The sequence below is a fragment of the Aedes aegypti genome, chromosome 1 (genome assembly GCF_002204515.2).
Source record: "Aedes aegypti strain LVP_AGWG chromosome 1, AaegL5.0 Primary Assembly, whole genome shotgun sequence".
Lineage (NCBI taxonomy): Eukaryota > Metazoa > Arthropoda > Insecta > Diptera > Culicidae > Aedes > Aedes aegypti.
Genome location: NC_035107.1, coordinates 123,586,879 through 123,602,202, shown reverse-complemented (window position 1 = coordinate 123,602,202; position 15,324 = coordinate 123,586,879). Strand labels below are relative to the sequence as shown.

At 42.3% G+C, this 15,324-nt stretch overlaps 2 protein-coding genes across 8 annotated transcripts in view; one reads left to right on the top strand and one right to left on the bottom strand.

The window, feature by feature from the left end:
- LOC5566946 (active breakpoint cluster region-related protein) overlaps positions 1-15,324 on the top strand; it is a 154,015-nt gene that overhangs the window by 114,863 nt on the left and 23,828 nt on the right. The window lies entirely within an intron of this gene.
- On the bottom strand, positions 9,230-11,738 carry LOC5566958 (protein suppressor of forked). Its single transcript, XM_001651306.3, has 2 exons — positions 11,627-11,738; positions 9,230-11,543 (listed from the first exon to the last, which is right to left on the bottom strand). The coding sequence occupies exon 2, from the start codon at positions 11,518-11,520 to the stop codon at positions 9,358-9,360; it is 2,163 nt and encodes a 720-aa protein (XP_001651356.2). The 5' UTR covers positions 11,521-11,543; positions 11,627-11,738; the 3' UTR covers positions 9,230-9,357.

The following is a 15,324-nucleotide window of genomic DNA, read 5'->3' as shown; positions in this document are numbered from 1 at the left end:
TTATACATTTCTGGAAGGCTAGAGGAGTTCCTAAGAGACAGCTTGGACGAATGCTCAAAGGTATCCATAAGAAAATTGCTGAAAAACCGGCGTCTGAAGTCTTGGAAAAATGTTTAAGGGTTTTCTGGAAAAACTCCTGAAGGAATGTCATTCAAAACTTTGGAATAAACCATTGTTTATTTTGATGGAAGAACTCATGTAGGAAGATTATTTCCTAGAGCAACAACTAGCGAAATTTGTGGACCTTGGAATACTCCATGGAAAAGTTTCATGAATAATTTCGCACTGGAGGTAGTAGTCTTAAAGTCCTCAAAAATCTCCTGGGGAAATTCTGAAGAATTTTTTCAACATCATTTTGTACGTTCTATTTGCACATCCTACATTATTTATTTTATTTATTTATTTAGTTGGTGTTACATCAATTAATTTGATAAAACCTCGTTAACGATGTTACGCCAATTTACTCGGTCCAAGGCTGTGTCTCTCCAACCTCGATTTTGGCCCACGTTCTCCAGATCTTGTTGCACCTGATCAAGCCACCTCGCTCGCTGTGCTCCCCGCCTTCTTGTGCCAACCGGATTCGACGCGAACACCATCTTTGCAGGATTGTTGTCCGGTAGTCTTGCAACATGCCCTGCCCAGCGCACCCTTCCGGCTTTCGCAACTTTCTGGATACTTGGTTCGCCGTAGAGCCTAGCGAGCTCGTGGTTCATTCTCCGCCGCCACACACCGTTCTCCTGCACTCCGCCAAAGATCGTCCTAAGCACCCTTCGTTCGAACACTCCAAGTGCTTGCAGGTCCTCTTCCAGCATGGTCCATGCTTCATGTCCATAGAGGACCACCGGTCTTATAAGCGTTTTGTACATGGTACATTTGGTGCGGGGGTGAATCTTTCTCGACCGCAGCTTCTTCTGGAGCCCATAGTAGGCGCGACTTCCACTGATGATGCGTCTCCGTATTTCACGACTAACGTTGATATCAGCCGTTAACAAGGATCCGAGGTAGACGAACTCATCAACCACCTCAAAAGTATCCCCGTCTATCGTAACACTGCTTCCCAGGCGGGCTCTGTCGCGCTCGGTTCCACCTATCAGCATGTACTTTGTTTTTGACGCATTCACCACCAGGCCGATTTTTGTTGCTTCACGTTTCAGGCGGGTGTAGAGGTCTGCCACCGTTCCAAATGTTCTGCCGACAATATCCATATCATCCGCGAAGCAAACAAATTGGCTGGATCTTGTGAAAATCGTACCTCGGTTATTGAACCCGGCTCTCCGCATGACACCTTCTAGCGCGATGTTGAACAGCAGGCACGAAAGTCCATCACCCTGTCGAAGTCCCCGGCGGGATTCGAACGAACTGGAATGTTCGCCCGAAATCTTCACGCTATTCTGCACACCGTCCATCGTTGCTCTTATTAGTCTTGTGAGCTTCTCGGGAAAGCTGTACTCGTCCATGATTTTCCATAGCTCTTCGCGGTCGATGCTATCATAAGCCGCTTTGAAATCGATGAACAGGTGATGCGTTGGGACTTGGTATTCACGGCATTTCTGGAGGATTTGCCGTACAATGAAGATTTGGTCCGTTGTCGAGCGGCCGTTGATGAAACCAGCTTGATAATTTCCCACAAACTCATTTGTTATTGGTGATAGACGACGGAAGATAATCTGGGATAGCACTTTGTAGGCGGCATTCAGGATAGTGATCGCACGATAGTTTTCACATTCCAGTTTGTCGCCCTTCTTGTAGATGGGGCATATGACCCCTTGCTTCCACTCCTCCGGCAGCTGTTCGGTTTCCCAGATTCTGACAATCAGCCGGTGCAGACAGGCGGCCAACCTCTCCGGGCCCATTTTGATGAGTTCAGCTCCAATACCATCTTTACCAGCGGCCTTATTATTCTTGAGCTGGCTGATGGCATCCTTAACTTCCCTCAATGTGGGGGCAGGTTGGTTTCCTTCATCCGCCGTGCTGACGTAGTCACTTCCTCCGCTGTCGTGACCCTCGTCGCCTGTGTTCTCCGTGCCATTCAGGTGTTCATCGTAGTGCTGCTTCCACCTTTCAATCACCTCACGTCCGTCCGTCAAGATGCTTCCGTCCTTATCCCTACACATTTCGGCTCGCGGCACGAAGCCTTTTCGGGATGCGTTGAGCTTCTCGTAGAACTTTCGCGTTTCTTGAGAACGATGCAGCTGTTCCATTTCTTCACATTCCGCTTCTTCCAGGCGGCGCTTTTTGTCCTGGAATAGGCGGGTTTGCTGCTTCCGTTTTCTTTTATATCGCTCCACGTTTTGTCGCGTTCCTTGCTGCAGCATTGCAGCCCGCGCTGCATCCTTCTCCTCCAAAACCTGCCTGCATTCTTCGTCGAACCAATCGTTACATGTCCTCCTTTCCACGTACCCGACGATGCTCTCGGCCAATGTTGCTGAACAACGATCGGAAACGCGAGGCACGATGAATTTTCGTAGGCATCAAAACAGAATCTGCGAATAAACACAAACAACCATTCGGGCGCTTCATTCGTTCGTGTTTCATTGTCGGATCGCTGTTTCTCCAGACGCTATCATCGGGTGATTTTCCATCGCTTGGTAATGTGAACGGTACGATCCACGCCGCCTGCTCTTCGCGAAGAACAGAAAAATATTCATTTCGATCATCTTCATGTGGGCTTGCAACAATCACGCTAAACTTGCTCCGCTCAAAAATGAGTGCCGAGCGCACAAAATTGGCCTCTTTTCGTGCAGCACAGATTCTGTGTAAAGGGGCTGTACACAGTTTTGTGCAAACGGTGGTAAACAAAACTGAATGAGTGAATTGCGCACAGAGGAGGAACGCTTGGAATGCGGAATTCGTTTCCATTTTTGTTTTGCTTCTGAAAACATTAAAAAAAAAAACATTCCAATTTTAAAGATTTTCAGAGATTTTTTCATTTGAATAGCGGAAGCAAATGGGGAAAAAACTTTCGCATTTGCGACCACCTTCCGGCTTTTCGCTTGAAAACATCTCAGAAAACTCCCCATCTTACCAACGGCCAACTGTTTGCTGCCACGCGGGATATCATTGACAGTTCCCTTTCCATCGATCTCGGACAGCCGAAGGCGAAAACGTCGGCAACTCACAGAATTAGTGCGACCTACTCAGAATTTTCACTCAGTCAGCTAGTTCTGCATTGGTTGCCTTATTCTGTGTAGTTTTAACACATGCGCTGCGTGGAGCTGGCTTAGCGTGGAGTGTTTGCTTGGCTTTACGAGAAGAAGCAACCTTGCAATGAATCACGAGAATGAACAGCACGTGGATAAATGAATCCTACGAGGGGAGAGGCTTCGCGAACCACTTATCGGTGTGTTCATTTTGCTTCTTCGACGTTGCATCCGTTCGCTTTTTGCGATGCTCTTCGTGACGCAAAAATGAAAAACGAATTTTGGCGAATGTTGGATCGCGAAGATGCGTCGATCATTGTTCACGAAGAAGATCCATCGCAACCCTGCTCTCGGCTGCGTTGTTGATGGCTGCTTTTATGTTGCTCCAGCAGTCCTCAAGAGGGGCTTCGTCAAGCTCGCCCTCTTCCGGCAACGCTACCTCGAGATGCTGCGCGTATGCGGCAGCGACGTTCGGTTGGGCCAGTCGCGCTAGGTTATACCGAGGCGGGCGTCGATACCGTACATTGTTAATGACGGATAGTTTTTGGCGCAGTTTCACCATCACCAGGTAGTGGTCGGAGTCAATGTTAGCGCCACGATAGGTTCTGACGTCGGTAATATCGGAGAAGTGCCGTCCATCGATCAAAACGTGGTCGATTTGTGATTCCGTCTGCAGTGGTGATCTCCAGGTGTATCGATACGGGAGGCTGTGCTGGAAGTAGGTGCTGCGAATGGCCATGTTCTTGGAGGCGGCAAAATCTATCAGTCGTAGGCCGTTCTCGTTCGTCAGCCGGTGGGCGCTGAACTTTCCAATCGTCGGTCTGAACTCCTCCTCCTGGCCAACCTGAGCGTTTAAGTCTCCTATGATGATCTTGACGTCGTGGCTTGGGCAGCGGTCGTACTCGCGTTCGAGCTGCGCGTAAAATGCGTCCTTGTCATCATCAGTGCTTCCGGAGTGAGGGCTATGCACGTTTATGATGCTGAAGTTGAAGAACCGGCCTTTGAGCCTCAACTTGCACATTCTTTCGTTGATCGGCCACCACCCGATCACACGCCTTTGCATATCACCCATCACTATAAAAGCTGTTCCCAGCTCACGTGTGTTGCCGCAGCTCTGGTAGATGGTATGATTACCTCTAAACGTTCGCACCATCGAACCTGTCCAGCACACCTCCTGCAGCGCTACGATGTCGAAACCGCGGATCTTCAGTACATCGGAGAGTATGCGTGTGCTTCCGATGAAGTTGAGAGATTTGCAGTTCCACGTACCGAGTTTCCAATCGCTAGTCCATTTCCGTCGCTGTGGTCTTTGCCGATTGTTCCGGTCCGTATTCTCTCGTTGACGTTGCTGTGCTGATGTGTTTTTACGGCTGGCTTGCAGGGCCTGACACCAACCCCCTAGATTTCCGGAGGACCATTCCCCCTAAATGTTCGGAGGGCCATAGTGCGCAGTTTAGCTTAGAGTCCTTCTCTGGCACTCGGACGATGATCATCCGCCCCTGACATGGGGAACAGACGCTGTTGTGAGCCGCTCCTAACATGGAGTACAGACGCTCAAGGTTTGCAGAAGCAAAAGCAAAAGCAACCCCCCCCCCCCCCTTCCCTGTCAGCATACGACCAAAGTTCCCACCGGGGGTTGGTTACCCGATCTTCCCTAAGGTTACTCGTACCCCGGCCAGTACCGCGAGGAGGTAGGGATAGGAGTTGCTGGGCAAGAGGCTAAGGACCGCACAGAGGGGTCTATTTTATTCCTTCAGGTACGCGAGGTACCAATGGTACGCCATGCCCAGCCATTTACCAACCGCACATCCTACATATAAATTTCAAAATCAACTTCCTTGACCTTGTAAAAAGTTTTAAACTAATAGGTTATCGTCACAAATAAACATACATACATACATACACACATCCCTTGAACAATCGCTGGAGAAATGGATGAACTTTGTGAGGGATCTCTTTAAGCATTCCAGAAGAAATCGGAGTAATATCTTGTGGAAGACATCTTCGAGGAATTCGAGATGTAGAGGGTTTAGGGACAAAAGGTCGAAAGATAAAACGTCGAAATGGCAAAAGATCAAAAGACGAAATGTCGTAAAAAAGCTTGAAAATGTATTGCTGGTGGGAGTTTTTTATCCTTCATTAAAAACCTGTTGACCTTTTTGACGGGGTTGGTGGTCTGATGGCTACCGCTTCTGCTTCATAAGCAGAAGGTCATGGGTTCAATCCCAGGCCCGCCCCTTTCCTCGTACTTTTTAGTTGTATATCTCTCACTTTCTTCTGTCTTCCATTCTAAATCTATCACACTCAAACTATTCGTTCATAGCAAACGCTAGAACCAGAGACGGACAAGAAACCGTTTCCCTAACGCTTCCATTCTTGCGCATGCCTTTCCTTACGCCTGATACATAGGCAGTCTGCTAACCACAAAAGCATACCTCTCTGCCATGCCTTTCCCCCAATCCATACAATCCGCATGAACTGGCGTAGATGCAGTCGGACTCTACGGTCTATAGTGGGCTAGTATAAGTGCAACATAATTTCCTCCCCCTTCCCCACATGGGTCTGCATTCTGACGTTGCAGGCGCCATTATAACCTAAAAATAGAAGATCACCAGCACTTATACACTGAGGGTGTCTGTTAGTCCCAAGCAGTCATTCGGTTGGTTCCTTGTGTAAGTGCAGCTGATCTGGCGATACTGGAGTAGCATCCATGGGCGGCCAATCAAGCTCAAGCTCATTAAAAACCTTTTGACCTTTTGTGTCTTAATCTGTTTTTCTTCGATATTTTGTCTTTCGAATTTTTATCGTTGATTCGGAAAGTGAAAAAAAGTGACTAAAGACCACTTTGTTTAACCCTTCCTTTCCCATTGAATGACTATTTCTTTACAAAAAAAAAAACGTTTTGATAAAAAATGTTTAAGGAAACAACGTTTCAAATGGGCTAAATTTTTCCAGTTCAAATGAAATTTGTTTTTTTTTTTCCAAATGTACCATGAAATAAAAAAAACAATCAAACAAATTTGATTTTTGTATAAATAGTTGTTCTACTGAAATAATTAGTTGACTATTGGATTAATCTGTTGAATATGGAATCATATCCTGGTAACAATTGCATAATATTGATCTGGTTCGGTTTGTTGAAAATCAACGGAGCTCTAGAGCTATCTTGGGGCAGAAAGAGTTAATAACATACTTTAGAGATTTTCCATTTTGTTTACTAACCAAGACCACAAGGGTTCACGTCTTCGAGACAGTGTTGTTAAATGTCAAAATTTTAGGAAAATTGAAATGGTTATAGCACCTTCTTATGTCAAATATCGCATCAGCAAATATTGCCAACCGATAGTAATTCGGAAAAGGTAACCGAGAAAAATATTTTCCGATAACTTTTTCCACGAGGAATGATGAGATTGGTAATCCCGACCAACCAGTCTTCATAATTCTTTATAGATCTTTAACCAACGATGGCGATCGCTAACGGTTCAAAACGAATCTATATCGATCGCTATCGAAAATCACTGACTGGTTGACCGGGATATTTCATTGTCATAGTCACGTGATATTCATGACATTTAATAGCCCTGCTTAAAGACCTTCCATTGTATAACGAGACTTGCACTACTATAGCGACCGAGCAGTGGCGACACGTACCCTCATTGTTTACCAGTACAACGACTCTAAAAACGACAATTACAGCATATTTAGAATATAAAACATATTGCTATATGATTGGAATCGTCATTTCCAGCAGTTCTGTACTTGATAGAGGCATATTTGTTCCTTCTTCTTCTTCTTTCGGGCGTTACGTCCCCACTGGGACAAAGCCTGCTGCTCAGCTTAGTGTTCTTATGAGCACTTCCACAGTTATTAACTGAGAGCTTACTATGCCAATGACCATTTTTGCATGCGTATATCGCATATCGTGTGGCAGGTACGAAGATACTCTATGCCCTGGGAAGTCGAGAAAATTTCCAACCCGAAAAGATCCTCGACTGGTGGGATTCGAACCCACGACCCTCAGCTTGGTCTTGCTGAATAGCTGCGCGTTTACCGCTACGGCTATCTGGGCCCCCATATTTGTTCCTGAAATTAATGAATTTCTTATTTTTGAATAGGTAGATTTGAGGTTAGGGAATCACCACTGCGACCAAGTCTCTAAAAATAGAAAAAAGGAATTGGGGTAGCTTTATAAAATTCGGGATAAAATGACCACGTATTCTTTGTGAAATATCTAATGGGATAATCTCAGAGGAATCCACGACAATTCTTGTAATGCTCTTTGGACCGTGTTTGGACTTTTTTTGCCTTATGGAATTCATACAGTAATTTTTTTATACACTTATTTAATATTTCCTTCAAGATTCTGATTGAGACATATTTTAAAACACAAGTAACTTCTTTAAAAATGCCTCCAGATTTTCTTAAAAAAATGTCGTTCGGAATTTCTTCATGATTTCAACCAGGAATGACTTTGAAACATTTCTCCAATGAATTCACTTTGGGATTTTTCCAGGGCATTGGCACATAATTTTCTAAAAAATTAAAAACAATTTTAAAAGAAACCAGTGTAGGGTAACCAATATTTTTTTTATTTATTTCTTTATTAACGAGAATTTTAACTTAAAGCTAGTTCTTCTCTTGGGTAACCAATATATTTTGGACCCCCTGGTCCATTTTCCTGCAAATCTCCAAGTTTAAATCGAAAGACCAACTCAATTCGCATGCCATTTGGAAAGATAGGACTATTCCGTACTTGCATCAACCGTTTGTACATAAAAAATGTGTTTGTTTTATTTGAAATTAATTTAATTTAATCGGTTCATCCATACAACCGTTACAACACGTTACACACAGAAATTAAAGCCGTCAGAAATTTTTCAAATGTAAACAAAAACTTTTTTCAAATTTCTGGACTAAAAGCGTAGACTTTCTTCGGTTTTCCATTGTCAATCGATTGATTAGACTATGGGCAAGCATATTATACAACCAGTGTCGTGGACTTTGTCGCCAAACGATAAAAAACACCGGGGGTCCAAAATATATACTTTGAGGGTCCAAAATGTATTAGTGTGTCCAAAATAATGAAAAGCAGTACATCATAATTCAATTATTTTCGACGTTTTCTGAATCCTACATGACCGTTTGGGCATTTTTATCTTGTAAAGGAAGTTTTTCTCTACATTTTGGCATGTTCTTTAACTTGGTTACGCTGTGCAATTAATTAATTGGGACAAAAAACTAAAATCACTTCCATAGGGGGTCCAAAATACGACCGTTACCCTAATGGCTGCTGGATCTTCTGTAGGATCTGCAGTGTAGATATTCCTAATGTACTGCTGCAAGGATATCTCAAAGAAAAAAACAAAACTTTGAGCTCTTGGGTTCTTGGAGAATATTCCAACTAATAATTTGAGAAATGTTTAGAAACGCTGCAAAAATAATCCCTGGATGAAATTCACTCATTACTCATTAAAAGAATTGATAAGAAAATTGCTAGAAAAATCAGCGTACGAATTTTTGGAGGTTTCCTGAAAAAAAAACAACCTAAACAAATATCGTTTAAAGTGAAATTTTGTGGACTTTTTTGTAAGATCTCCTGTAAAAAACATTAAAAGATCTCACCCTACACAAACAGCTGGAGAAGTCGGTGGAAGGATCTCTGGAGAACTTTCTGTGAAAGCCCTTGGCAACATTTGCAAAGTAATCCATGTGGAAATTACTGTAGGTAATAGGGTTTGAGTACTCCAGGATTTTCTGGAGCAAATTCTAAAGAAATTCTTCTAAACATTCCTCGAAAAATCGCTGGAGGATTTTTTGGGCGAACTCCTGGCAGAATTAGCGGATGTAAATATCAGTAGAAGAGATACTGAAGCCTTTTTCCGACGACTTTCTATGAAAATCCTTGCAATATTCTTTGGTTCTTGTTCAGTCATTTTCTGTTTTTTTTTTGTTATTCTTGTTAGGTCTTGTTCAGGCATGTAGTTCCCAGTTTTTAGATCCTTAATTGCTACCATCTCTGCTAAGCCAAACTAAACTTCTGCTGTAAATAGAAATTTCTTCCAATCCATATGCAGTGAACACAAAGCCCGTACCGTTGTAGTCAATTTATTCGTTCATCATTCTGTTCCATATACATATACTTATTGGTTGCAAAAATATACTTATGACTAATCATACAATGTCGATTAATACGATTTCTCGCTCGAACTCAACCGACTTATCGGTTGAATCTCTTCTGCTGCCTCAAGCGATACACATCATTGACGGGTGGCGCAGGAATGGCAGTTTCTTCGTCACTATCGTCTCCACCGGGTGCCATTCGTCGTCTTTTCAATCCGCCTTCGCCGGAATAGGTGCTGTCGTCCACAATCCAGTGAACGGCCTTTGCCAGGTCAAACAGCTTAATGCTATTGCCATTTTCTCCTGCGATCGGAGTTGGCGCAACATCCGGAAGAACGATACGACTGAATAGGTCCTGCAGTTTATCTACGGATACAAACGGACCATGGAAGCAAATTGGCGGTGGAAGCATTGAGCAGAGGGCTGCCAGTGCTGGAGGTTGAGGGAAAGCCCCACCGTCCAAGGGATGTTCCCCTGGATAGGCATTTGGCTTCGGCTTGTATGGAATCATTTGTGCAAAGTCCGGACGTGGAATTTTATGCGGCTGCTCTGGAGCTTCAACTGGAGTTGAATGTTTTGTGGAGATTGGGTTCAGTATTCCATCGGTTTCGGTGTAACCGATGGATTTAAGCTCTGCTGATGAACATGGATAGAGATTGAGGAACTTGTAGCGGTCTACCAGTTGAGCTGTTTCTTTGCCTTCGAACTCTTTAAGCTTTTCCAAAACAGCACTTCTTCGGCGTTCAACTTTCACGATACTGGACAGGTCTCCAATGTTGGACTCAAATTCCAAAAATCGATTCCAAACTTCCACCGAAAGCTGAGGTGTTAGTCCGCCGGAGGAGAGCACACGTTCGAATAACACTCTCGTGTTGTTATCCTCATTCAAATGCGATAGATAATCAATGTAGCACATAACGTATTCAGGACTTCCACCGAATCTTTTGAGTCCCAACTCGAAAATGCGGAATGCAATGTCCTTATCCTTGGTGCAGTAATACTCCATCAGCGCTGCAGCAACGAAGACATGATAAGTGGATCGTACATCTTCACGAGCTTTCTTGAAGATGGCTCTAGCTGAAATGATTCCTTCGGCACGCCTAGCAAACTTCATGTACTGAATGTAAGCTAGCGTTGGATCGATGTCCGAAATGGACAGGAATTTGTTATACATTTGATGGACTTTTTCGTACTTTAATCTGCCTTCTTCGAAATCGGCATATGCGAAATAAAGGAGGGCATTACGACTCAGTACACTATTAATGGCCCTTTCCAAAATATTGGCGGCTTCATCCGCAAATACTTTAGCGGCATTCAAGTCGCCCTTGTCGATGAGCTGTTTCGAGCTCTGATCCAGATATTGGGCAGCTTGGTGCCATACGGCCGGATGGTGGGTTAACACCAGCAAGCACTGCTCCGTTGCGAACATCACTCTTCGCGTAACTAATGCTGTGTCTTCGCTTCTCAGGGGATTAGATTTTTCGAAATTGATATACTTTTTCCACAGTTCCACCTGTTTTATCTCTTCTTTTGTCCCCGTTGGGGGCACTGCCGGCAAATTACGATTCAACCCCTTCGTAACTATCTCCAGCTCTTTCGCAACACGTCTGGCATTCATGTAATCCCGTGACCTCTCCAAGCTCATCTTTTCCGAAATGATTGGATTGATATTCTGCTCGAACGCAATGTATTCCTTCCACAAGTGCTCTATTCCGATAATGGGCGTTATCACCGCTTTCTGATAAACCTTCCGCACTGCCGTAATTTTCTGATTCTCTGCATAGCTTCCAATTGCCTCAACACTCTTCAAGAACGAAATGTAATCTTGCCAAATCGAGTACGAATGTAAATCCATGCCAATCTTTTCCAACGCAAAATCGTACGCCTGGGCCAGTTTCTCCTTGTGCGTACTCAACCCGGCCTTGGTTTCTTTCACATAGGTCAAGTAAAGCTTCCACAAATCGATGTTCAAAATCTTCACCAAACACCGCTGGAACAACTTTTCCACCCTCTCGTAGTTCCTATACTTCATTTCCTGCTCGATGTAAATCTTCCAGTAGCGGGCCGTGGTTGGGAAAACACTGACCAGCGATTCGTAAAGCGTACGCACCTCATTGATGTGCCGGCTTTGGCCCTCCCGGATCATCACCGACCAGGATTCCACATCGAATGGCCGAACTTCCACGGTTTGCTGGGCCCTCACCAGCCGCTCGTGACCCCACTCGATGTCGAACTTTAGCTGATCTTTCCATTGTGCCATCTCACTCCAGCTTGCGGTTTCCACTGAAAGGGGACACAAGGCCAATTATTTTACCACTTCACACCAGAATTATCAGAAATACGGTAGTATTTTAACTAAAAATCACCTTTTTTCCAAGCCAAATAAAAAACTTGTCCGGCGTAGGCAACTTGACAACTCGTCTAATTTTTGACAGTCTGACACAACACACGCCTTTGACGTTCGATGGACAAGGTAGATAGAACGAAAGGTAGCCATTTTACTTTTTCGACCGGGTGTTGCGGTTGCGGTGTACGCGATTAAATTTTATGAATGTGTACGATCACAAGCTTCATGCACGCGCGCGTCGAATGACTGCTTTTCGGTTGGGAATGAAAATAAACATGAAACGAATGAAGATGTGGGGTTAGTTGGTGCTCGAGGCTTTTGTTGATAGTGGTGGGCAACGTTGGGTGACAGTATATGCAAGTAACGCTTGTAACATTCGCCACGGCACTTCTGCAGAGAGAGCTGTGTGCAGCCTGGGCAGCAACACAACGATAACAGTTCGATGCATTTAGGGGAAGATGCCATAAAATGCCCCCAGAGAGAAAACATCACTTGGATAAACGCTCAATAGGGTAAATCATGTATTTTGAACAGGCTAAGGATATGTCTGGAAACGGTGATCGATTAGCTGCGTAAGATACTAATATATTATTACGTAATGATACTTATATGCCTAATGTATCGTTGTACTTGAAGTTTCTGGGGTGAAAAGGCTATAAACTGTAGCATTAGCTTCCAAAATAGAGTTTTTAGCGGCCAGTCTATTATACCTTTCGGACACCAAATCTCGCTTAAACTGGGATAACGCCCTAAGAGCCACTGGTAAGCTCGTGTGTAGTTTGTCGTTTATTAACAAATGAAAGAATAAGCATCCAAACCAACACCACTGGCAGGTAGAGAATGATTCTTTCTTCACTATAGCGTTGTTAAATAACGTGTAAATCAGGCCTGCCCAACCTTTTTGGCTCTTTTTTGACATAAACGGGTGATGCGTTCGAAAGAATATACCAATATAGTCTCAAATGAAAGCTTGGTAGTATATTTGTCTAATCCATGCTGAAATTTTTAAATTTATATCAAAATCTTGGCTAGCGATGCAAGCAATGGTAAAAATCAGTCCGGCCCGTGGGCCGGATCATTTTTTGGACTTAATTGCATCGGTAGCAAAAAGGTTAATAAAAATTTTAAATTTGCAGCATGGATTAAACAAATATACTACCAAGCTTTCATTTGAGACTAATTTTGTTCATATCGATCAATTCTTGCAAACGAACCAACCATTTATGTCGAAAAAGAGCCAAAAAGGTTGGGTAGGCCTGGTGTAAATCTATTAAAATGCTCAGAAACAACGAGATACACACATGGCTGCCAATAGATTTTAGAGCGAGATCATAAGTTATGCGAGAAATATACATTTTGCACACCCTCATGTGAATATAATTTGGACATGCACTGAGGCAAAAATACTTCGGTTTTCCATAACTCATGACTTATGAATCAGCCAAATTATGGTTTCATTGAACGCTTAATTATTTCGAAACTGGGATCATAAGATTCATAAGTGAGAGCATTGAAATAATTAAGAACCATTACTTGAAATAATTTTCATAGCAATCGCTACTAGAACTGCACCGCTTTCAATGTTGGGTACAAGTTAATCGATAGACGATCGCATGTTTACAAACATGTCAATTTTTGGACACGCCTGAAACAAAAGGCAAACATTTATTAAAAATGATAATTTTAGGTAGGCAAAAATCATTGTGTTTGTTGCTGAACTTCATTGGCCGACTTATGAAATTTAGTAATTGAATTCTTGACCAAAGTCATCAGAAAAACTTATAAAGTTCAACAATAATCGTTGTGGCGCCAAATTATAATTATTCCTTAAGAAATTATTAAGTTGTTTTGCCTCAGTGTGGGCGTTATCTCAATATCCATATAATATAATAAACCACAAGCTAATGACCAATCGATTAAGTTTTCAGCTTAAACGGATGTTTGGTTCTCCAGATCCGTGCTCTCGAAAATTTGAACTTTGGCTTCGATTCATCTTCACCTTAAAATGATGGTGACATCATAAAGTTTTAAGAGTTTATATGTGACTTAGGTATGCATTTTTTCCCTTATTAGATCTGTATATTAGTAATAATCAAAAATTTCATTTAATGCAAGCAAATACCACCAGATCCACGAAATACGCCGCAAGTATGCATGCATGCGATATTCCAGTGTCTTTTATCAGATGGCCAAATTATACCAACTGAACCAAAACTATTATATATTTTGGACATCACCTGATTTATGTCTTATATACCCATGTTAAGATTTCAGATGGACTTAGCTTTTATTTTAGACTTATTTCATCACACTACCACTTTTAAACTTTTTACGAATGCCGATTCTGAGCGCTATTATTGCATTTAATGTTTGTTCTTGCAATGCGCATCCTTTTGGTATTTGTGAAGCCAATTTGTAATTATTATGAAAATGGTCATTATGAATAAGTAGCATAGTGTATTAATAATGAAATACATGATTTTCCGTACATATACCCCTCACCATCTCATTGGAAATGAGCATAGTACGAACTAGCCTGTCCGAATTATATGCATGTTTATAGACCAGGGAAGTGGTTCACCTATAGAGTGAATTTGGAGCAGAGAAAAAGTAGATTTGGTATGAAAATTGATAGGAAAATGAATGACAAGTTACCCTATGCTTGCGATAATTATTCTTCTTCTTCTTCTTCTTGGCATTACGTCCTGGGACAAAGCCTGCTTCTCAGCTTAGTTTTCTTATGAGCACTTCCACAGTTATTAACTGAGAGCTTTCTTTACCGAAGTTGCCATTTTCGCATTCGTATATCGTGTGGCAGGTACGATGATACTCTATGCTCAGGGAAGTCAAGGAAATTTCCATTACGAAAAGATCCTGGACCGACCGGGAATCGAACCCAGACACAGACACCTTCAGCATGGATTTGCTTTGTAGTCGCGGACTCTAACCACTCGGCTAAGGATGCTGCCATAGTAAACGCGTCTTGCGATGCGTGCGCTTGTGCGAGTCCGCAAAGCAGAATATCAACAACAGGAAATCCTTTGATCGCATCGCGTTCGCGGACGCGTTACTATGGTCGCACCGTAAGGAAGGTCCCTTGCTTGCGATCATTGTCAAAAATGTAATTCATGGTTGGCTATTAGGGTGCAGGTTATTTTTCGAAAGTTCTTAAAACCGAAAGTTGTGTACTTTTCTGAATTCAAATCACACGAAAAAAATGTTTTTTTATGAGAAAATTATGTTTTTAGGTGGTTTTTCTTTTGAATAACTTAGTCAAAACTATTTTTTTTAATTCAATGTGTTGTATACACAGTTTACAAATAACTAAAATGGCTACAACATCATCTAAAAGATTTGTGATAGGTAGAGTATTTATGAATATATGGTCAAACAGAGATTAATTGTTGATAAAATGAAAAAAAATTGGAGAAAAATACATATAACTTAGACTTGTTTTGATATTAACCAAATTTTATGTTCCACAAAGTTTTTATAAATTTAATTTTGAAAATAATGGTGCTAAAATCTTCTAAATTGGTTGTAAAATAACACAGTAATTTATTTTTATTTATTTATTTATAAAAATATTCAAAAAATTCCAGAGGATTGGAACATGTTCAAATCTTTATGAAACTTTCACTCTTTGGTTTTCACCTGAGACGTTTTCACTACTCTTTCCGAGAAAAATATAAAGTTGATCGAAACACAATTCATTTT

Bases quoted from the DNA above. Each gene is read 5' to 3' on its own strand.
- LOC5566958 (XM_001651306.3), bottom strand. From the start codon at position 11,520: ATGGCACAATGGAAAGATCAGCTAAAGTTCGACATCGAGTGGGGTCAC.